Genomic DNA, 23481 nt, shown 5'->3' on the forward strand with positions numbered 1-23481 from the left:
CCAAAATGACGCCGCAGCCTTTCTGCTGCTAGGCTGCCGTTCTGTATTTTTCCTCAGATTTTCTCCCTTTGCCAAAGAATTCTTTGTACCACACTCAACCACGCAGAAAGTGTCTTCGAGCAGACTCAGCTCAAGTCCCCAGCTGGAAGGGCTCACACGAAAAGCCATAAAACGATCGCCAGAAGGGCAAGGTTGCATTATTAAGACCATTCATTTGGGTCATGTCTATTCCTAATAAAGAGAAATAACGTGCTTTTACGTGCAGTTAAATACTGCAGTGAACCTGCTGCCTGTGTTCGCCTGTCACACGCTGCTAGCGCTGGCCCTGTGGGTTCAGAACCACCCTGTCCTCCACAGCGCCAGGGACACCCCGCCTGGATTCGGAGAGACAAATACAATTGACACCGGGATTTCCCCACCACCTCCATCTACTTCAGCTCTGCCTTAACTTCCTTCAGCCACGTAATCTGAGGTGATCAGAACGTTTTCAAACCATTTTTCTTCCTCTTCTCACTTCATACTCAGTTCAGGAGTTTTTATACACAGGAAAAAAAAAAATCAAGTTGAGACAACGTTCAAGTGAATTTTGTAGCAAAGACAAAAGATCTGATCAAGTTTCTATCAGCAATACTGAAGTAGCCTTCGGACTGTCATGATGGCAAAATCCCCGCACAGTTGCCCGAGACCAGCTTAGTGCAGCCACAAGAGGGAGTCTTAAATCTCCTGTTAATACCCAGATGGATTCTGGTTTCAAAACACTTCCAGCACCAGAGCGCACAGCAAGCTTCCAAAAGGATTTTACAAAGTTACCCAGAGCTCCAAATTTCTTCTCCAGCTTTACAGGAGTGTCCTTGTTCTGAAGGTAAAGGTTCTTTAAAATCATGAATCCTTGCTATAAAGACACAGGGTTTTCTTTTCTTACGACTCGGGGTGGGGGAAATTACCTTATTTATCCGTGCTGGAACCGTATGGCAACCGAAGGCAGAGGAAGAGGAGTCCATGGATGGTTTTTGCCCTAGCCAGGCGCAGCTCACAGATGCCTGAAAGGCTGGTTCCATCTGATCTGACTCCTGGGAGTCTCTTTATCTGGGATGATAATACGGATAATAGGACATGCAACGGAATTATGAGTGGCAAGAGAGCAAAGTAAAACCACTCACTTCCCAGCATTTGCTCAGATTTGGTGGCTACCAGCAGAGCGGGAGTTGCTGTGGGACTCCCGGCCTTTTCGGCCAAGGGAACAGCTTCTCCAGCCCTTTTGCCTCGGGAGTTAAGCAGAGCCCTTCGAGACCAGGGCGTGCCCAGCTGCCAGATGTCTTGCAGGGGGGACTTTCTCTTCAGAAGGATGCTGCTGTGCCAGCGCCACGCAGTCCTGCTGCCCCAGAAATGCACACTCCCACCTTACTGGCACTAGAAGTCAGACCAGGATTTCACTCTTCCATCCACACTCTGAAAGCACAGAGCCGGTTCTGCCCAGTCTAACCCACGGTGTGGCAAGCTACAATGGCACTGCCTTAATAATTGGCTAATTTGCCACACGTGATTAGAAGCTCCGGCAGAGCTAAGAGCCTACAACACAAGAAACAACGCTTCTCCCATGGCCAGTAAAACATCCGTGTGGAATCTGCAGGCATCTGCTCCCCATCTGCCAAAAACTGTCAAGATACATTCCTCAAAAATACTTTTACGGCCTTTACTCAATCTTGACATTCTGAAGTTTCCAAGAAAACGTTACAGGTCCGAAGGGGGCACCTAAGTTTGAGTAAAGCCACACAACGATTTTGAACAGCAATAGCTACTCACAGGCACTGTCCGAAGCACCGAGAAACAGAGCTCTGGCAACCCTTTTTCGCAGGATTCGGCCAAGAGACAGACAAGAAGCAATTATCTCGAAGAGGTTAATGAAAGAAGTGCTCGCAGTACAGCTGAACTCTACTTAATCACTTCATTGTCCTGCTCTGCTGTTCCCTTTTGTACATTCACCTGCCCACTCCTGCTTGAAGATGAAGAGGGAATCCAGGTGAGCAGATCGTTAATTCTGACTTTCAAACGTGGTCAGTGCATCATTACTGGATCAACCACCCCTGACCCAAGAGATTCAGCTGCCATGAAACAGATGAACAACCTTAAACCTTTGAGCCTGCAGCATAAATCACTGGGGTTTTTTTGCTTACAGTACGAGCCAACTTAAGGGTTGGGTTTGTAAAAGGCTGTTTAAAAAACCCTGCCCCCTATTTATGCCTGTCATTCTTTTCAGAAGCAGTGTAATGGGAAAAATACTCTTTAATTATGATGAGGGGCTGACTACAGGAATGCCCATGCCTGTTTATACAAAAGCAGATGTTCAGCAGTGCAATGTTTCATACGTTATGCTGACAATAGTAAGTTATTAGCAAAACAGAGTAAGTTACTAGCAAAACACAGTAGGTAATATCTAAAAAGTCTTTCTGTGAGGTTGTCTAATTATTGGAGTGGGTCAGCAACAAAAGATCAGATGTGACATGTGTTAACATCCCAGAAAAATTTATCCTTTACTTGGCCAAACCTCATTTCACTCACTCAGCTGAATGTAATTAGACCTCAAGCTTGTCCTCATTTCAGTCTCTGCAGAGAAGGGGAGCTCTTCCTTCAGCAACACGTGGCTGCTCTGAAACGCCAGCAGCGCTCTGCGAGGAGAAGCTGCAAAGGTGCACCCCACCTCACAGAGCGAGCAGCGGGGCTGCCAAGACAGCACGATACGCACACCAAAACACAACCAGGGATGCTGCAGCACCTGCTCGGAGCTTCAGTCAACCCACCCCAGCAAGAACCCATGAGCCCACACAGCGCACGAGCCCCGTTTAGACGTTACACCATTTTTCCTCTAGCTCCACGGATCAGAAACACGTGCTGCAGCTACAGACCCATTAGTTTAATCCTACCCCAAACAAGGAGATGGTGAAGCTCCAGATAACCGCGAGGCCACTCAAGGAGCAAAGCACTCATCAAGTCTTTGCTGCGGTTCAGGCTACACAATCTGTCCCAGAGCAAGCTAAGCTGCGCCTGGCTTTGTGAAAACGTGCGTTCTTTTTTCTGACCTTGGTAGTAAGGTTCTTGCTGTTGAGTGCAAGGGACAAGAGAGCAGATCTGCTTCCGAGGCAACACACGACTTTTAGGTATTGTAGAAAAGAGAAGTTAAAGAAAGCTGACTTACTCCTCTATCAAAAAGAATATCACAGTGAAACAACAGAAGGATCTGCCCCAAACCCCTCAAGCCAGGGCCTTGGGACAGAACACAAGCCACCTTCTTACACTGCTTAATGGGACAGAAGATCCTTTATGAGATATTTTTTCCTTAAAGGCGCTGAAAATTCAGTGTGATTTTTTCTGACGAAGTAGCTCACATTCCCCCCATAAAACCCAGAAAAATAGAAGCCGCTAACTCAGCTGCGTGAGGAATGAGTAGCTGGTAAGTAGAACAAGGATCTTTGTCAGAAACAGTCCTGGCCTCACACCTAGCAAGAGCCACCGATTCAACTAAACCCTTGCTCCAAGGCAGACCTTCGGTGAAACCTCTACAGAAGGAATTATCAGTTGCAAGACTGAGGGAAGTCATTAGCGACTGGTTTGTTCTCCAAGTTCCTTTGACCCACGTGGCACGTTCTCGGTGCGGATACAAGTCTCACGCCAGTTTCTGATCGATCAAAGCAGCAGTCAAAGACTCGGGGACATTACTCTCATCTCTGACAAGGTCCTAAGGGCTGCACAGCTGCAGAGAGCACTGTGCAAAACAGGGAAACACAGGTTTTTCAGCTGCTATGATGTGCAAATTAAAGAATTGCTAAGCCATCCATCAGTTTGGGGTTCTTTAATCATTAAAGTTCTACCCAACGCATACTGGACAATTTACATTCACAAGCGATACATCCCAGCACGTGAGTCACAGCACAGTGCCCGCTTTACCAGGACCAGAAAAAGAGCCTGCTGCCAAACGGAGAAGGCTTCAGCTCGCCTTCAATGGGTGGATTGGGCTCCGGTCTAGGCCTGGAGTGATAGGCATTCTCAGGCATAGGGCGGTCTGTCTTCACTTTCGTAACCTGGAAAGAAAAAAGAAGAGGTGATACAACTTCTCACAGCATTTAATGGAAAAGCTGGATTGGGTCAGAAGTTACAGGAAGAACTACCAAGAAGTACCAAAGGACACTAAGGACACAGTGTCGATCTGAGGAGAGCTCCTGTCTCCAGAGCACTTCTAGAAAAAACAGAGGGGAAGGACACATCACTCATAACTACAGAGTAGTTCTATGTGTGTGTGTGAGCTTCACTCCTGAAGGAAAGGTCTCTGCTCCAGGAAAAGCAAAAAACAAGAGTAAATGTCATTGTCCAAGACAAGCGCAAGTCTCCTGGGAAAGCAACCCTGGGGAACGCTGACAGAGTCCTGATTCTATAAAGCCCACAAGCTTCCAGTGTTGAGTTCATGAATCACCTTCTGGCCAGGGGAAGTTTGAGACCTGGTCTTGACAAAATGTCCGTAAGAAGGGAGAGAAGAATCTGGCTATGCCACCAAAATGGCATGAAGTTACCTTAGAGAGCTCGCCCAGATCCGGCCTCACCCAACCCAACTTGTCCAGCACACAGTTATCGAACGCCGCCTGCTGCTTTCGGCACCGGCGGAACTCCTGCAGGTTGGTGTAGTCGATGCACGTCCAGTACTCGGTGAAGGGCTCCACACAGTGTGCCTTAATCTTCCTGTAAGAGAAAAGATTAAGAAAGAAAGAAAGAAAACTGCCAGCAAGTGTTATCATTTTAACGATTTTCTCTCTCACTCATTCAAACCTCAACTTAGGACAAAGCAGCTTTCGTAGTTCTAAGTTCTTGCAAACATTTAAGTCTTCAAAGAAGTCAGTGTTTGAAGCATCATAAACAGAACGTGATACCAATACCAGTAAAATTTGTAACCCTGTAGCTACAAGCAGGGACAGCAGTAACTTAACTAACAGGCAGAAGGTATTCTTGCTGGGCAGATGAACACAACTCCTCCATACGAGATCCCTGCTCTGCCAAATATCCTAGTGTACGTTATACACTGCTTCCACGTTAATCTGGTGTCTTACACTCAAGAAGACATGCTCAGAACAGAGGTTTCTGATTACTAGCTGCTGTACTGGAAATGGACACGCTTTGAGCTAATCAAGCCAGGCCTCTTACTGGCAACTTCAGAACCCGATACTGGCACACGCCTGGCATCTACATCTTTGGTCACCAGAAGCAAATGCTGTATCTACTCGAGCGTTCACAGTGAAACAGGGCACAGGCAGCGCAAAGCTTCGGTCGGTTCCCTGGATTTCAGAAGGCAAGGAGCAGAAGCAGCAAGCCTTCCACCACCCCCCAGCATCCTTTTGCTCAAACACCTGAACCACCTACTCTGGAGCAGACGTCACGGAGCTTCAGATGCAAGGATAAATTCACGTCTAAATAAATAAAACGAAACAGGCATGGCTTCCATCCCTAAGAGTTAACGTTTAAGAAGCAAGGATAAAGACTTTGAAGGCTGTGACGGCAGTGACGTTGTTAGTCAAACCGAGTGACTACCAGCGCTCGAATAACAAAGCTCGCCAAGGGCACGCTACGCCGGGAGGTGTCCCGAAACACCTTCACCTCCAGGGCAGACGAGGGCCTCCGCCGGCCCGGGCGCCCTCCGCAGCGCTGGGAAGCGGGCGGCCGCCGGGGGAGCCTGGCTGGGGAGGGAGGGGGAGGGACCCCCGCTCACCTGAAGAAGTCGAGGGCGCACTGGTTGACCTGGCGGCCCTCCCGCAGGCACCTCCGCGGGTCCTTCTCCTCCCAGCGGCAGAGCATGAACTCCTTGTTGGGGCGGTCGCACTGCGAGCCGTAGTGGTGGGCCGCGGCCTTCAGCACGGCCGAGCTCACTGCCACCTGCAGCGGGGCAGAGCCGCAATGGGGGCGGTCCGCCACGGCGCTGCCCCCGCGGGGGAAGGGCCCGGCGGGCCCTCACTCACCTCCTGCACGTCGAGCTCCTCCAGCGAGGGCACCTGCACGGAGCCCGGCATGGCGGCGGCGCCGCTCTCCTTGAGCTCCCCTCAGCGCCCGCCCGCCCCCCGCGCATGCGCCGCCGGCAGAGGGGGCGGGGAGCGCGCATGCGCGGCGGCCGCGGGAGGTGGAGCTTGGCGTCCGTCCGTGTGTGTGTATGTGTGTGTGTCCCCCCCCCCCCCCCCCGCGGCGTTGCCATGGTGACGACGCCGCGCCCGGCCGCCATGGAGGGGACGGGCGGGCGCTACAGCGGGGGCACCGTGCGCGGCAGGTGGGCCCGGCGGGGCGCGGGGGGCTGCCCGCCCCCCCCCCCCCCCCCCCAACCGCCGTGTCTCTTGCAGGATGGAGGGACAGGGCTCCTACACGCTGCCCACGGGCACCGAGTACCGGGGAGCGCTGCGGGACGGGATGTTCGACGGCGAGGGAGAGCTGCTGTTCCCCAACGGCGGCAGATACCGGGCGGTCTGGCACCGCGGGGTGCCCACGCAGGTAGCCCGGGGGGGGGGTGGAGGGGGGGGGGCGCTCACCCCGAGGGGCCTCCGCCGAGCGGCCCACACTGCGAGGCAGGTTTTGAGGTGAAATAAGCGGATTTCCGTGCCAAGCCCATTTTTCATCCCCTCGGTGGCGTGAGGGGGAGGCTGCTCGTGGCCGGGCATCCCGCAGATGCGGTTCCCAGCGCTGCTTAAGCCCGAGCTGAACCCGCCACTCGCTCGGCTGGGCCGAAGCGCAGGGCTGGCAGTGGGAACGCTCGCCTTGTGCGTACTCCATCCATCCATCATGTTTATTAACTCTGCGCTCGGACATGTTTTGCAGGGGAAATACACTTTTGCAGATGGTCTCGAATACAAAGATAAAAAATGGCATTACTGTGACGGCTACGACAGAAGATTTTACACAGAAATCTGCTCTGGTCTTAAACCAGCAGGTACTGAATTGCATTTGCGATCCTCAGAGTCTGGAAGGAATTAAACTAACAACTTTGCTTAAGAAAGATTAATTCGGCTACATGGAGCAGAAAGGCTCTGGCTAATTTCAGGACCAGACCATACGACGCTGCCAGAAGAGTGCTGACACCACCTTCCACCAGCGCCGCGCGGGATGCAGCGTTGCATCCACAGCGTGGTCTCCTCTGGCGTGATGACCCACAGGACAGGGCTTTGTTAGCCACAGCCTTCAACATCCTGATTAACCCTTTTATACATTTTGCCTTCACTGCATTAGCAGTGCGCTTCTAATATAGAAAAGTTGAGCAAGAGCAATTAATTTACATCCAGACCATCGAATAAAGTTTGAATTTGTCTGTCCCATGTAGCTTTTTAGTAGATATCAAAAAATAAACATTTGTGCCCAATATTTTTGCTAAGACTTTTATAATGTTATTTTTTGTCTGTAGGCTAAAGGTGAAAATATTTATAAGGAAAAAGTGAGTAAAACACCTAATGTTCTACATAAAATACCCTTCTTTAAACATAGAATATTTTAGCGATGACATGTAGTTGTTCCGTGAGGCCAGCAAGACTCTCCTGGCCGCATTTTGGAGTTCGGGGTCATATTCATAATGTTACCTTAGTGGGCTGAATCACAGGACCGTGAATGAGGAAATCAAAGTGATATCTTTTTATCACACACTTTTTGTGGATGGACTTTTCCATTCTCATTTTCCCCATCTACAAAATTGGCAAAATGTGTTATAAAACTTATTGTAAGATCACAGCATTGTTCTTACACCAAATGCCACGGAGAATGGGAAAAAAACCCAACAAGGCAAAATAGAGCAAACCCTTTGTGTTTTTTTCTTCAGGCATTTCTCAGCTTACAAATCTGGATCCTCCCAGAAAAATCCCAGAAGGTTGTTACGACTGTGGTGATGGATTCTATAATCCTGAAACCAGAGTTATTGTTGACTACGAACTCAGGTTTCTGAGAAATGCAGGTATGATTAACTTCTGCAACGTAAACTGAGTGTATTTGTCCTGTCTTCTAGGATGCGTGATTAAAGCTAAAACATAAAAAAAGTCCATGATTTGGTTCTGTTACCACTGAGCTTAAATATTTTTAACTTGTTTACTGGTGATTTATGTATCCCCAGAGTTGTATAAATCATATTTGGGAAAAATTACGATGACGTATTCCCAAGCAGATATGAATAAATATATTTTATTACCATTTGGTATGTTAATCTCAGGAAAATCTTCAGTCTCTTACATGATGATCTCAAGCAAGGGCGCGGTTGTAAGGTGTACATCATTGATCCTGAAAGCTCATAAACTCTGTGCTGTAAACCAGCAAAGTGCTTAAGCACGTGCTTATCTCTATATGTTAGAATACTCCATTTTATGGAAATGAGTCTTAGGGCTATGTTTAAATGCCTTGCTGAACAGGAAGCTTTCTTGTCACCTCGTAGAGCTGTGCTTGAGTACAGTCTGGCAAATATTGGGTCTTGTAGATGAGTCTCCAAGTTAATAAGCCTTAGGGCAAATCAGTTCAAGCCGAAAGAGAAACTTTTCAAATTAAAACCACACAGAAGATCCCCAAACGGTTGACACTGGGATAACTCAAAAAAAATACAATCTGATCTGAAACAAACACTTTGTGTTTGGCTATTTAACCTTTGTGTTTATCACTTTTTTAGTGCAATTTTTTTTTTTTTTTAATGAAAACGATTTCTGAAAGCAACCACCCACCCCCACACACTTTTTTTTTTTTTTCCCAAATGTCCAAATTGCAAGACCTGGTGTTTCTAGAAGACGGAACATTTCATTTTCAGCGTGCCACAGTTTAACAGTTTTGTTGCTTGGAAACTCCATTTTTCAGCAAATTTACTATTTGTTGAAAAAAATTCTGCTCAGCTCTACTTTCAAGAGCTTTTATGAGTATGCGCTGTGATATTGGAGGAGGGAAGTGAAGGGGGGGGGGTAAATGAATTGGAGATACCATCTGCTATAAAATATACCCTATGATACATGGCCTGTTTTATAAACGTTGAATAAAAACTGATCTAGATTATTACAAATGGCATTGATCCAAAATACTGGAATGCAGTGGGCCTACTGATGAGGAAGATAAGCAACATGCTTTCCAAAAACACAGGAACCTACACAGATTAGTACAGGAGGGAACGCCTTGGAATTCAATTTATTGTTTTTTAATCTGTTCTTTGAACTCATTGTCCTTTACGACATTTATCTCAAACCCTACAAATTGTATCAATCAATATTCGCTACCCAGAGCAGCGCAGCGTGCAGCCTGACGGAGCCGTTGGAGATGGGCTTTGTGTGGCTGTTCCATTGAGAGCCCTGGACACAAAGTTAAACTTGTTGATGTGAGTGTGAAGAAGGAATGTGTCGTGTAGGCCAGACCCTTCCTCTCAAGAACATGAACACAATTGAAAAACCCGGCACTTGTTCAACATCAGAGGAACTCCTACCGCCCCAGGAGAGATGATTCAGGGCACAAGGCCACTGCAGTAAAGAAAAAAAAAATAATTAAAAAACCCCAGCTGTAAGCAGAAGAAACTGAGGAAGAGGCTGGGATGACAGGGAACAGATCCAGGATTACTCCATTATAGGTTGGGCAGGAAGGAGCAGGAAAACCTCCAGGCTTCCAGCCAAGTCTTGAAAGCATCAAAAGCAGATGGTAGGAAGCATTCAGGAAGTTCTTACAACAGCTTGACAGGTTTACCAAAATGACACTATCTTCCTCAGGTCTGGCAGCAGGCTTTCAGAATACTCCAGTCCTCACCTTTCACCCTGGCCCTATTATGAAGCGATTTCTGATTGTTTCTTGGCTGTTTGTGAAAGAGGGCAAGGAAGCGTACAGCCTTGGCACTGACTTGCCTCCAAACTGGCAGCGTCCAGGTACCGTTCCAGAGGGGAAGAAGCGCCATTTGGAACTACTGAGCTTGCTTCCACCACTTCTTTGTCAAGAGGAGTGGACGTAGAGTACCGCGGAGACTCCCGTTAGATTTGGCAAGCCTCGCGTTTCACTAGCGCGGAGGTCTGATACTCATTTACTTAAAGAGCTCTTACTGTTGAAGCGGTGCAAAGGCCCATCATGAAAACATAATCAGGCCCAGGGAACGAAACGACAGCAACAGTTTTGTTACGCGTTTTTATCTAGCAACGTTTTCCAAACTCTCATTACAATCTTGCAGTTATTACTCCGTCCCTAAACCTCTGTTTCCTTGGGGACGCTCAAATTTCTCTTGATTCTCCATGTGTTCTTCAATCTTTCTTTTTTTTTTTTTTTCCCCCACTATTGCGAAGTACGCAAAATTGGACACATAAATAAGAATGGGAATGCTCATTTGTAAGAAGATACGTTGTTTATTTTGAATAGATACTGGGACTAGACTCCTGTTTCACTAGGAGTATTACTTTTTTTCTTTTTTTTTTCCAGAAATAGGACTCCTGGCACCTTTGAAACAGAGTTTGGTCAATAGAAAGATGGGAAGATTTCCCAATTTTTCAGTGAAAAGTAGAAAATGTATGATGTTATGTTTAATGCAAAGCAGGGAGGTACAAGAAGAGCTGTGACATTCAGGCTTTAGGACGCCTGAATATCAGAGAAGCCCATAGCTTTCAAAGAGAAACTACTGCCAAAAATAGAAATTTTGTTATACCGGGATGGTAAAGATTATAGGAGATTGCCTGGGTCACCTCTCTTTTGATGAAAAGCAAAGATACTTCTGATGAAAATTGCCCTGTTTCTCCTGTGGTTCTCCCAAGGATGGCTTAAATAACATAAAACATGCTTTTGCTCTTTGTAACATGAGAATATTTGTGCTACTATTTTGATATTCCATCTTCAGGTTTAATTAGTATGTGTACGGTGCATAGGGTAGCTTTCTGTACTGCAGTCAACATTACCTGAAATGTATGCATCTCTTCATTATACCATCAAGAGCAGGAAGACAGAAAGCCTGCTTTTACACTAAAAGCTCAGTCAAGTAACTGAATTAACATGCATGTTATTAAGAGCGGGATTAGGCCCAGAAAACAAGGACAAGTGTCTTGTTGAGAGGAGAGGTTTTGAGGAGAGGTTTTGGTGTTGCTGCAATCCCAAACCAGCCAGCAATCAGTTTAGGATTGCTACAAGCCTGAAAGTCTTGTAAAAAGCAGCAGGAAAAATCCTGCTGCTTCAGGAAATGTGATGAGCCGAAAAGGTCAAGATTCAAGAATGTTATTTTATTATAGATTTTAGAAAAGTCTGGGGTTAGAACGTCTGAGGTTCCTTGGTTGTGAGGCTGAGCCAACTGCACAGGCAAGGGTGCAAAGCCATTTTAATTCTAAGCCTTAGTAATCACAGACTTAGAGTTTCCTCACATTGTTACCTCGGGATGAAGGTTCTCAGGCTTGATCTGAAAGAATTTAGAAGCAAAATTTTTTGGAACGTCAGCAGCGATGTATTCATCCATTTCGGGTTTATCCAAGTATGCAAAGCCGTGAGATAAATCTGCTACATTTAGACTTTTCTGTTTCACAACTCAGATCTGACTTGCACCAAGTGCTTTTTTGGGAAATGTAGACTTTGACTTGTCTGAAAAATGTAGTTGAGAAACAGAGCCATAACCACTCAATAATTACGCGGGGTAATATTTCTGCACCTACCCTCGTGTACCCCAAACACATGCAGATGTTTGCGTGCTCTTTCTCATAAACTACTGGAGAACTGGGTGTGGGATGAGGACCTGGCAATTTTTCAGGCCTGGAGTATTTCTGGAAGAAAGACAGCAAGTTTAAGTTAAAGTCGACTGTGGTGCAGGAAAAAAAGATTGACTGCACTTAGGGATCATGCACGGAGCTTTATTCCCTGGTCTTCTTTGAAATTGCCCGTTCTGATGATGGAGGGAGTGGACGAACAGTCTGATTCCAGGCTAGTCCCTAGTCATTGCCTAAGAATGTAAGAGTTGTTTTGGCAGATGCCCTTAGCAATGGAGAGGAAAGCCCCAGCAATACACATAGAGAGGGAATATAGTAGTTTTGTTCAAATGAATTTAGCTTCCCATAGATTTAAATGTCTACTTATAACGCAGGACCATTTAATCTTTTGTACATTTGTTTCTTTTTTATTTGACTTAAGATACTGAATTTAGATGAGGTTTAGTGCCTACACATTGAAACTCTTAAAAGCTCTTCAAATAATTGTTCTTTGGATACTTGTTAAGCTAAAGAAATCAGTTTTGATCGGCAGTAAAAGTTCATGCTATTTTAAGTGCAATGCTATAGCTATTTTCTGTTGTATATTTAATCATTTTGAATTATATGTCATGTAAAAGATTTTAGCTCTGGGGCATTTGCCAGATGGCTGATTCTGCATTTCACACAACAAAAGAAATAATGTTTGTGTAAAGCTCTTAAAAATAGTTGGTAATCAGTATATTCTACAACGAATAGGATCCAGACCTGTTTGGAAAAAAACCCCAGCTTTTGCAGAAATTAATTTAGAGGATTTAGTCTCTACCTCTGGGCTCTGAACAAAACAAATTGTGTCTATTGTTTGCTGATTTTTTAACATTTAACGAGTTAACTGAATTGTAAATTTTACTCATTTTTATGTTAAATGCCATTTATTGCAATCCATTGATCTGTTTCTCTTTACTTGGGCTGACAAACTTATGTCTGAAAACAGGGTTTGTAACACAGAGCCAATACTGCTCTCCGTTTACACAAGCAGAGCATACGAATATGAGTAGCCCTTTGCTTTTCTTGCAACAGCTGGAGTGCTTGTCCTTTTTTACTGCTAACTCCTCTTTCTGGCCTCTTTGGTTCGTATTCCTCCACAACACCCTCGCAGCAAATGTTTTCTCTCTCTGCCATGGCACCCGGCTTGTTTTCTTTGCCCACAAGGCTCTACGCAAGCCCATACAAATTCACCTTTCAGTCTTGTCTCCTCTATCTCCCATATCCGTTCTTCTCTCCTGTCTAGCCCCAGGACATAGCTTTTCTGCCCACGTTTATACAATTCCAGTTTGCTGGTGTGCGATTTCTAAGCTCACTGCTTCTATGATAGTCACAAGATTTGAAAAATATTACATTAAGAGGGAAGTCAGAACTTGTATTTTATATGTAGCTCTTTCATCTGGATCTCCGAGCGTCTCCCACATAATTTTTCAGTTAGGTAGATAGCTTTTGTCCTGCTGTGAGAGCTTGGGACCTAAATAATCTCCAACGCTTAACAAATAAATTAGTTGGGGAGCCAAATCTTAGAAGGAGGAGAGGCAGAACGTTGAGTATCAAACTGGGGACTGCTGAGCGGGCAAGGCAAATGAACGAGTATAGAAGCGAAGATGTTTGAAGGAAATTGAGTCTGCTTCATTTAAAGAGAAGATCCCAGACCCCTAGGAGAAGTAGCTTCATGTCTATTCTTACTCTACCCTAAACACTTTTTAAAATGTTGGACCAATTCTCCTACCCATCATACGCTCTTTTCGTATCTTTTTATGCAGAAAGGTGTCAAGATCAGGTACATTTTGAATGCCATTGCAAAATGTGTACTTATTATGTCTTTCTCACTCTCAAAGTCTACTCAGGTGACAGAGATGGTTGGAGAATTCTCATCCATGTAACCAAGAAAATATTTTTAGATTAAATTTGTGTTACATGTTTTAATATAAAATATTATTCATTTAGTAAAATAGATTATGAACCAATATGATTTATATCCAAGACTATAGCCAACAATTATAATATTAATATACGCATCATGATGTAATTTACTACAGTCATTTCAGTAGCTATAGCTTTTGCAGCTATATTGTTCCTTGTGGTTTCCTGGTCTTAAAATACTTATCTTTTGAAAACTGTGAAAGTTTCAGTTCCAAATAGCTGCATGCCAAGAATAACAACTTTGTTTGTGTGCTAGCCATCCTATTGTGAATCCATTAAGTAGATTATACACAAGTCTTACAGGCCCTTATATTTAACTATACAGTTCGTGTGAAAACAAGTTTTACAAGAGATGGAAAGTTCATTTGGGGGCCATTTTGGAATTACGGTAATTAAAAGTAAATGGAAGGGTGAGAATTTGTGGGTGGAAGCAAAGGTTAATTGAAAACATATTTTCCATTTTCTTGCCAGCCTTGATGTTGGTGGGGTCAGGTGTAGCAAGGAAAGTGGTGCTAGGGACCCGGAGGGGGCAGTGGAAATGAAAGGGGTGTGCCAGGCAGAATGCATGGCTGAGATGCTATCACAGGGGATTGTGATTGCGCAGTGGAAGAAGATGATAAAACGCACTGCGGGTGATGGGAGGAGACAGGCACGCGAAAGAATTAAGTGATGTTGTTGTTTACAATGGTCTGTGTGTGCTTGGCCCTCTGCAAACGGAGAGGAAACGCAGCTCTTGTTCAAGGATTGTCTGTTGTAAACACACCCTCTTACAAGCCGTAGCCGCGAAAGGCTGCTCTTACCACGTGGCCGTGTGCCTGCCGGAGCTGTGAGCCTCTGGTTGTCCTGGAGGAAGCACATGCCAGGGCACATCTACCTCCCTCCTTGCTCACGTGGCCTCGAACAAAAGCAAGAGCGAACGAAGGGACGATGCCCGCTCACGTCTGCTCCCAACTTGCCTTTGGGCAGCGGAGGGAGCCAAGGATCTGCACTGTGGAGTGCAGCGGGGAGTGGGTCAGCCCTCCAGCGCAGACAAAGCCTTTAGGACACCAGCAACGCCTACAACCACCAAGTGCGGTATGGAGACCTAACACAGAGTCAGACAAGGTGAACAATGTAGGGTTTTATTTTTTTAACCTGCATAAGCCACTAAGTGTTGCAGTTTCAAGGCAGTACACCTTCCTGCCCACCTCTAGGTGATTTCCCGGGAAAGCATTCGTTAAGAGAGCAAATCCAGCCGCCTACACGACAATACTGCTGTGTGCTGGCCGGCTCCGCTCTGCGTCAGGGCAGACACATAGGCATGCAGAGTCCTAAGAAGTCTCTCACAGCTGAGGTCTGAGCAACGCAGAAGTGCAATAGCTAGAAGCAAATAATTCTAAACTTTGCAATATGCCTTTAATATAGGAAGATTAAATGCACCTAAATTACAGTGTATTTTCAAGTCATCCCTTGGAAGCACCCTGAAGCAAGCCCACCCTGAGTTTTCAGCTGTTTCTAATCCCAGTTGAGAGAAATCTGGAGTGTGGAGTTGGGGAAGTCCCTTCTGCCACTACTTTTAGACTGAACGTTGAAAATTAGACAAATGGTTTCATTTTTGCAGAGATGCTGAGCAGAAATCCACTGATTTAAGTGGGCTGCAGTTTGAGATCACCGTGGAATACACCTGCATTTTTGACAGACACCTGTTTGGGCTTTGCTGGCGTTTGGAGCTTCCCCTAAAGCCACCCGAAACAAGGGAGAAACTTTCAAAGGAATGTTTGTTGAGAAGAACTAATTTTGAAATGGGCTACTTACAGGAACACAGTACGACCAGCAGATATAGTTGGGTCTTATTTGCCCAAAAAGACTCTATCCAGACTGACCTGTTGACTGTGTAGGCAGTGTCCCACAGGAGATCAGTAGGACTTGCACCCAGCTACTGGGGGCAGGTGCCGTTTCTGGGGATCAGTCGTGCAGGTGGCTGCCAGGGTGGCTCCATATGCCTCTGCCTGCTTAATGAAAGCATCCTGAGTTAATTGTAAAGATAAAAGAGAAGCTATGCCAGTTTGAGCTGGCTGAGGATCTGACTCACAACATTAAAAATACATGTTATGGGTGCTAGAAAACGGAACTTATTTTTGATTGAGACACAAGAAAATAATTCAAAAGAATCAATCAATACTTACATATATTCCAACGGCTTATCCGTTAAGATCGATCTCTCTCTCTCTCTCTCTCTCTGTTGCAAGATTTCAATGATATGTCATGATAATAATCATTGTATTTCACTAACTTTGGAAGAAAGAACTTGTTAACATTTACTAACTGAACAGGGATACACCAGATTGCAATAAAATATTCAGACAAAGCTATTTTTCTTTACCTTCAAATATCAACATGGTTAGTCCTGTTTCAGCAAAGTCAGTTCCATGAATGTTTATGCTACTGAGGAAAATCTAAAAAAATGGGTAAACTTTTAAAGATAAATATGCTGACATAAAATTTAGCAGACAAGATGAAGAACCCCATACTACCTAATTGTGCACAGGGTGATAATTTACCACTGATTAAAGAGTTTGTATTTTTTTCAAATCTTTTTTAAAGGGAAAATTACTTCTGAAGGTGAAGATGTGCTTAGACAATCATATTAACATATTCAAACAATTGCAATTTGCAAAATAGTAATTACAACTCACTATCCGGTAGCATTAATCAAACTTCAAGGTTTAATTCCATTTTAAATATTGATGAAATGTGATTCTCCAATCTAACCCTGGTGTTGCAGGGTTATGGAAGCAGCCAGTGACAGAAAAAGAGGAACGTGTAGTTAACAAGCAGCTGCCACAAAGAAGGATCGGCATCTGTGATTTAAATTGTTAGCTGCACAGTCAGGTAGAGTGTAAAAAGGGTAGTCAAGAGGCTGTTAAGTCCATTGCTGCCAATTACTAACAATCAGGGAGGAGCTTTAAGACTTGTTCAGTACAATAAACCCAGTTTGTCTTGTTTCAGGGGTTACTACTGAAGAGGTTGCAGCTGCACTGATTCAAATAGCCCTAAAACTACAGTAATTATCAACCAGTCTTCTTTAGTGTAGCAAAAGTATGTTTTACCATAGCTTAACTCTTTACATTCTAATATTTCCCTGCCTCTTCTCACACAGCTAGCCCTGGAGCCATTCTCATCCCTGGGTTTGTGGTTCTCCTCGCTGTGTTGGATCCATTCTTTCATTTCCCCTTGCCTACAGCAAGGAGCAGTAACACGCTACGCCTGGGAGGGATGGCAGTTCCAGGGATTTGCTTTAGGTTATTTTTCGGAATACTGAGTCACTGCATCTATTTTTGCTTTTCATATGAAAAGTTGAAATTCATAGAGCTCATTCATTTTTTCCGTCTGATTAAGCTACATGCGAGTTAAGCAGCGCTTGTGAACACGCATGGGGTTGGATCACTGCATGAACCGAGACATTTTGGGAGGGGTGCAGGGAGGCTAAAATCCTTAGAGCAACCTGCCTGGTGTGCTTCCCAGGTGCAGAAGGAAACAACCTAGGCAAACCAGGTAGGTGCTGGAAACCTGTAATGTGAAGCCGAATTAGCATCTGCCTTTCTCAGTGCTGGTACCCTTGGTGCGCGGCTAAGCGAGCGCTGCAGGTCTCTCACTAGGAAGGCAGGCGGCTCATTTCAGGTGAGCCATGTCTGTACCCAAATCCAGGCTAGGTAGCGGTGATGTATAGCACCTATAAGTTTTGTTTATTCCTTCACCATGGCGGAAATAGGCAAAGTTTCATTTTCATGCAATTATTACAAGCTCAGAGAAACTGGTTTGTTGTTTTTTTTTTTTTAGTTAAGGCGATTCCAGCTGAAATCGCAGAGCTACCCAGGCTGGACAATATCTGCTATAGCCGCGGCTCACGTGATCATGTTGTTCCCGTGCTGGAACACCTAGTGCATAGAACAAAAGCCAGCACATTGATTATGGCTTTGATGTTGTTTTTAAGAAAGCTTAAGGACCACATTTGCATTCCTGTCGCAGCCCTCAGTGGAATCTCTGCCTCTGTAAGGACTGCGTGGTGTTTAAGCAAGAATCAGTGCTCATCTTTTTAATTTGCCTTTTAGCATATTTTTAAGCATTTATTTTCTCCTAGTTTATACCCAAATAAAAATGTGCCGTTAGCCGGGTATTTTGTTATGGACCTATTGATTCATAGGCACGGGGAACAGAAAAGAGAGCATGTCAGTGAAACACAGAAAGAGCTGAATTTAGCTATTCTATCCGAACAGTAACCATTTTTTCAGTCATTAAAGCAAGCCTACAGGCTGAGCTGTTGGAACAATGGCAGCAGAAGTGTGTTCTCCAACCCGTTGACGGTCACTGGGGTGCTGCTCAAAGGTGGGTGCTCACCACCAAAACGGAGCTTTTGCACGCCAGCACCCTCGAGTGGGAACTGAGAAGAGGGCCAGCAGGCACAAGCAAGCACTTTGTCTGGAAACCAGTGACTGTGTGCAAAGAGCAAACTGGAGAGCAGGCTCTTGGGGAAAACCTCCCGTGAGTCACAGGCTCTTCTGACTACCAGTTCTCAAGGGTGGCAGACGAGTGCTGCCGTTCAGACAAGGGGCAAATGCCTTGGCACGTGCTTTGCTTAAGGCTGCTTTCGCCAGGATGCCAACAGAGCTGCGTGTGAGCAGCACCTTCCGGGGAGCAGAGGCGTGCACTCAACTCACACGGCCAAGAATGAGAGAAAGGGGAGGGTGGCATGAGGAAAAAAAAAAAAAAAAAGGAAGAAAAAAAGCAGGAAAGACCAGGCTGACGTGATTCAACACCCCCTGCCATCGATACGATTAACCCCCAAGCGCGAAGACTTGTGCATCGGACAAAGTTCGTCACATCCCCTTCTGTGAACTTTCCCTTCCTAGATGAGCACAAGTTCATTCCCAGGACCTTCCTACCTTCTGCGTTTCAACTGCTACTACGTGGCTTTGACTTAAAGCCACAACTCCGCGGTCAAAAGATCTCCACGAGAATTTGGCTCCTTGCAAGCGGCACGCTTCTTTCTCGGTCTGTTTTGACCCGTCTAAGCAGGGCGCTCAGCTGTGCAGGGCAGCTGTGTCAATAAACGGGGAGTGCGCTGCACCAAGCGATGGTCACAGGACCAGGATTGCAGCCCCCTCGCCTCCATCCTTCTCACAATCGTCTGTTCTTTCAGGTAATAAGGGCTGCCAGAAACCCCTTAAAATTTAGATAGGGTCAGGTCAGCAACACGCATCACAAGCAGCTAATATGAGTTTGTTAAAACAGTGGTAAACACAAAAAGCAGCTCTGATATATTTCATTTATATAAAAATAAATACAGGTATGGTTTTAAGTAATACTTTGATTTTTTTTTTTTCAAGGCTTTTTGAAGTTTGTTTTTCCTGGTCTACTAGACAGATCACTCTTCACCTACACAAACACTAAAGAAAAGGCTGCAGAACAGTTTTTGGAGACAAGACTGTTCAAATCCCTGGAATTAAGAAGCCACAACTTTACATTTTACACAAAATTTCTATTCAAACTTTGCTGGACAGTTGGTTTTTCCTATATTGTCTTTGATTCTTTTTTTTTTTTCTTTCCACACTGCCATTATGCTCTGAGAATAAATATGACAGACATGAATACTAACAAGAGACACAGAAGATGGTCTAAAATATGTCTATCAGCTACTATATCAGTTTATCGATACCTGTCATAAAGTACATTTCAAAAACAGCAACTAAAAAATTAGTATCTTCATTTCTGATAGTTTCAACATATCTCCCACACATCTCCTGCCAGAAAAGTCAAAAAATAATATCTGTACGTGTAAACCTCGGTTCTGCCCAAGCTAATCTTATCAAACAGACGAACAATCAGTCATGGCCACAGATCCAGTACCTCCTGTCCTGACAAATTCCAACGCTACAGCACATAATCTTTTAAAGAAACAAAAATACGTGTTCTAAGAGATGCCAATGGCTAAAAATGGATTTATTTCTCAAAGGAAAAATTGCTTGTTTGAGCTGGACCCTGGTGAGGCAAAGAGCCGCTCTGACATGGTGATCTTTGGCGTTCTCTTTATCTCCCTTTTAGATGACGATGAGCACGAATGGATTGTTCGGGCCTGCCGGAAAGCTTGGGATGAAGCAATTGAACAAAAACCCAAACCGTGAAAACAGTTTTTGCTAGACAGTAATATTCCCAAGCAGGTAATCTGATTCACAATAAATCTAATTTGTCCTCGGGAATTTGTCTCACCCTTTCCCCCTACAGGAATATAATCTTTTTGTCATCTTTGTCAGCACAAACAAAAATGGAAATAATCATTTAATCAGTCATGCTGAGAAAAAGCCATGGAAAAAACCCAGACTGTACTCACAATAATATTCCTGAGAGGTGTGTAGAGCAGTATATATAAACGTTATTAAGCCTGAAAACAATTTGTTAAAAAGAGTGCCTCAGAATCGGGGTTGAAGTCATTCAAATCCATCTTAATCAACATTATTTTGCCAGATTTTAGTTAGCTGTCCTGGTGAATTCCTTTCCTCTCTTATTGCTCAGTACTTTGATATTGATTGATCATTGTAATAATGTACACCAGAGGTATTCTTTAATGACTGGTTTGCTAACTAGGAAATTATATCCATTTACTACGAACGTTTGTTGAACTCTCCTGAAGCCAGAGTTTAACAAAATAATAAAAGAGGAAAACTGGGTGGGTTGCTGCTTGATTAGTAAGCCAGAAAGTATTTAAAAATAAAATAAAATGGAATTACATCATTTTCTGGATGTAAGTGCCAGCACTTCTACTTGCATTAACTTTATTTATTACACAAATAAGACATTTACAAAGCACAACATTAAAAGTATGTAACAAAACAGACATTGGTTTTACAAAAAAGTGCTTACAATTTAGTTTTACTTTTTTAAAATAAATATTAGTCTTGACTTTCCACTCATTCAGAGAAAATTTTTTTTTAACCATTGTAGCCAAGACATGCAGAATTGCAACATGCTACAACAAAATGATTGGTGGATGAAATAAAACTGATGTGTCTATAGTTGCCATCCTACAGATATATCACTGATAGTAGTGCAGGACTGGTTCCCATTCCCCCGTCCCAACTAGTAATTTGTGTAAGCACCTTTAGCTCGGGCATTGGGGTTAACCAGCATGAGCCGAAAAAAACCAAGAATTGGCAATAAAACTGTAAACCATTCCACTTTCAGACCCTAGCCATATTTAGTTACCTTATTAAACTTGAGTGAAAAGCCTTTCGCTGGCTCTCTTTGTTGGATTTTGTCCGCAAAAGGCTTTGTAAATAGCAACTGGAAAAGTTTAGTACGTGGAGTCTGCATTGCTGCACCAGAACCCATTTGGCAATTACTGAATAAACTAAGAAAATGAGAATGATTTTAATTTTATTTTTTTTTTTTAATCTACAGACAGGAGATGAATGCAAATGACCTGAGATAAGGTTTGGTTCAGTGGCAACAGTCAGTGTGAAATATGTTGTGAAACAATGTATTGAATAAATTAGAGGATTTCTTACATTCTTGGTACAGTTGAGTATTTTCCATACACATAATTAGCTCTAAAACTGCACAAGCTGAATTGCTTCCAGTTTTTTTTGCAAACAATTTGGGCTTAATATAAACAGAGCCTGATTTCTGAATTAGCAAAGCTGCTCCTGGCTACTTGTGGGGGAAGGTGCCCCGGAGCAGAGTCTGCGCGGGGCAGTTTGCCCCACGGGGAGCGACGAGTCCACTTCCACCGGAGAGAAGCACCCGCGCTCCCTCGGCCCTCTGCTTTGCCCTCCCGCCCTGTCAGTGGTATCGGTTACGGAAACATTGAGATACAGTACATTTCACAAGTGGGGCTTTTTTTGATCGGTAACGGAGCTGGTATTTAGCAGATACATATTTAACAGTTCCCTTTTCATTGCACCGCTGAGACAGAAGAGAAACGCATCAAACCACTTTCTCCCTCAACAAAACCGTTGTGGAAATCTCAAGTTCTGTGGGATGTCAGGTCAAGTTACAGCCTGAAGTCTCTCCTTCAGTCTTAAATGAAATAACTACCCGTTCATTTACGGCACCAATTCCACAACTAAACGATCATTAGGATGCGCAAGCACAAATGGAGAAGAAACTCGGCCCCGGTGACCCTGCCGACCCCTGCCAGCGTCTCAAGGCTGTCGCAGGCGGACGCAGCCGCCCACCTCCACCTCGCGGTTACTAACGCTCCCCCAACAGCCGGCAAAGCGAACGCCCGTCCTCCACGCATTGCCACGGACAAGGACAAAAGTGACTGCAATGGGTGCAAGTGGTGACTGTCCCCTCGCCGAGGGGACACCTCTGCGGCGGTGGTTCCTGCCAGGTCAGGCGTGTGGGAGTGCCTTGTCGCTGGCTACACCCTGGAAATGGTTATTCGCACGTCAGGAGGTGACAATAATACTTTGTGGACTTAATTTCCTTTCTCCTTTCAAACGTGATTTTAAATTGGGGATAGAGCTGCTGGCTGCTGGCTGCAATTAGACAGAATACTGGCCTGACTGTCCAAGGTGTTACCATCACTCTCTCTTTCTGTATTTCTTTTAATATACACACACACAGAGGTACGTGTGTGTGTATATGTATGTATACACACACACACACACACACATATATATAATTTGTTCCAACAAATGTCAATGCACGGTGGTACCCAGTTACTTCTCAAACCCAGAGATCTCGGCGGCCACCTCAGCAGACACCCGCACCTCCTTCCGCCACTCCCCGCGCGGTCAGAGCGGCGAGCGTGCCTCGCAGGTAGCCGGAGCCGTGCGTCGGGCCACCCGTGTTGCGCAGAGCTCGGGGGCACGGTCAGCGGAAGGCTGGCTTGCTGCCTGTGCAACACGGGCTGGCCAAGCCGGTGGGATGGCTGCTCACCCAGCCGATGGTGGAGATTGATCCAGGATCTCCCAGAGAGAAAAACGCCCATTATCTGCAGTTTGAATTAAAAACAAGTTATGTAAGGGATGGATTCCTGTCTTCTGTTCCTCAGGCACAGTTCAGTCACGTTACGCACTCCCTGTGGCTCATAGTAGGCTTTCACATTCTTGGAAACGCGGCCTCACAGACACATAGCAGCGAGACAGACCCGTGGGCTTGTGTGGAGAGAGGTTTCGTGACGGACCTGCGCTTGGCTTGGCGCAAACCGGGAAGGGCTGGCAGAGGTCGCTTGTTTACTTTCTGTTATTACCGTCAATGAAGGATCATTTCGGAGTTTTTTTCCTGATCGGGGCCAGACTGCTGAGCGCTTCCTTTGCTGTTGCAACGAGCCCTGCGGTGCCTGCCCCGCCGGCAGCAGTCCTGGGCTGCGCCTTCGTCCGAGAACTTGGCAGGAGCAACAGCCGTACTCCAGCAAGGGAGAGCCACGGGAGGGCCGAGGGAATCAGAGCGGCGCTGCCAGGTAAAGGAATATGCTGTCACCTTGCTGTCCACTCAGCTAGTGACTGTTCCTGCTGGCCTTACTGTGGTTTTCACCTTTTCAGCTGGTCTCCGGTTTCTACCCCACTGTTTCCACTGACTGAACTTGGGTCCAAACCAGGGCAGAACATTCCTACACCTTTACAGCCAGCTTCCATTGAGGATCTCCCAGTCCCAGAGTACAGAGTGTCTGAGAGTTTTGTGTAGGTACATTCTGAAATCACCCCTTTGTGATCCAATACGACTCCAAGGAAATAAAGTAGCTTGTTAATAAAGACCAAGAGTAAAAAATAAAAAATAAAAAAAAAAAAGAAGAAGATTTGGCAGATGGCTGTGAGAAAGATATTCAGTGTTCTAAGAACAAGTCAGCGATCAAAAACTTCAGGGT

At 45.1% G+C, this 23481-nt stretch overlaps 2 protein-coding genes across 2 annotated transcripts; one reads left to right on the forward strand and one right to left on the reverse strand.

Annotated features, from left to right (window-relative positions):
* Positions 1-3832: 3832 nt before the first annotated feature.
* On the reverse strand, positions 3833-6054 carry NDUFA8 (NADH:ubiquinone oxidoreductase subunit A8). The gene is made up of 4 exons (XM_086475712.1): positions 5997-6054; positions 5750-5913; positions 4563-4728; positions 3833-4076 (listed from the first exon to the last, which is right to left on the reverse strand). The coding sequence occupies exons 1-4, from the start codon at positions 6045-6047 to the stop codon at positions 3939-3941; spliced, it is 519 nt and encodes a 172-aa protein (XP_086331838.1). The 5' UTR covers positions 6048-6054; the 3' UTR covers positions 3833-3938.
* Positions 6055-6224: 170 nt separating this feature from the next.
* MORN5 (MORN repeat containing 5) lies at positions 6225-19795 on the forward strand. The gene is made up of 5 exons (XM_086475837.1): positions 6225-6298; positions 6369-6516; positions 6841-6952; positions 7829-7960; positions 19716-19795. Exons 1-5 carry the CDS (start codon positions 6225-6227, stop codon positions 19793-19795), a joined length of 546 nt encoding a protein of 181 aa, XP_086331963.1.
* Positions 19796-23481: the final 3686 nt, after the last annotated feature.

The sequence above is a fragment of the Leptosomus discolor genome, chromosome 19 (assembly GCF_034619465.1).
Source record: "Leptosomus discolor isolate bLepDis1 chromosome 19, bLepDis1.hap2, whole genome shotgun sequence".
NCBI classification, from domain to species: Eukaryota; Metazoa; Chordata; class Aves; order Leptosomiformes; family Leptosomidae; genus Leptosomus; species Leptosomus discolor.

Coding starts and splice junctions, on each gene's coding strand:
- NDUFA8 (XM_086475712.1), bottom strand. CDS start 6,047: ATGCCGGGCTCCGTGCAGGTGCCCTCGCTGGAGGAGCTCGACGTGCAG. Junction 5,914..5,996: donor AGGAGCTCGACGTGCAGGAG/GTGAGTGAGGGC, acceptor GCCCCGCTGCAG/GTGGCAGTGAGCTCGGCCGT. Junction 4,729..5,749: donor TGCGCCCTCGACTTCTTCAG/GTGAGCGGGGGT, acceptor TTTCTCTTACAG/GAAGATTAAGGCACACTGTG.
- MORN5 (XM_086475837.1), top strand. CDS start 6,225: ATGGTGACGACGCCGCGCCCGGCCGCCATGGAGGGGACGGGCGGGCGC. Junction 6,517..6,840: donor ACCGCGGGGTGCCCACGCAG/GTAGCCCGGGGG, acceptor CATGTTTTGCAG/GGGAAATACACTTTTGCAGA. Junction 6,953..7,828: donor CTCTGGTCTTAAACCAGCAG/GTACTGAATTGC, acceptor TTTTTTCTTCAG/GCATTTCTCAGCTTACAAAT.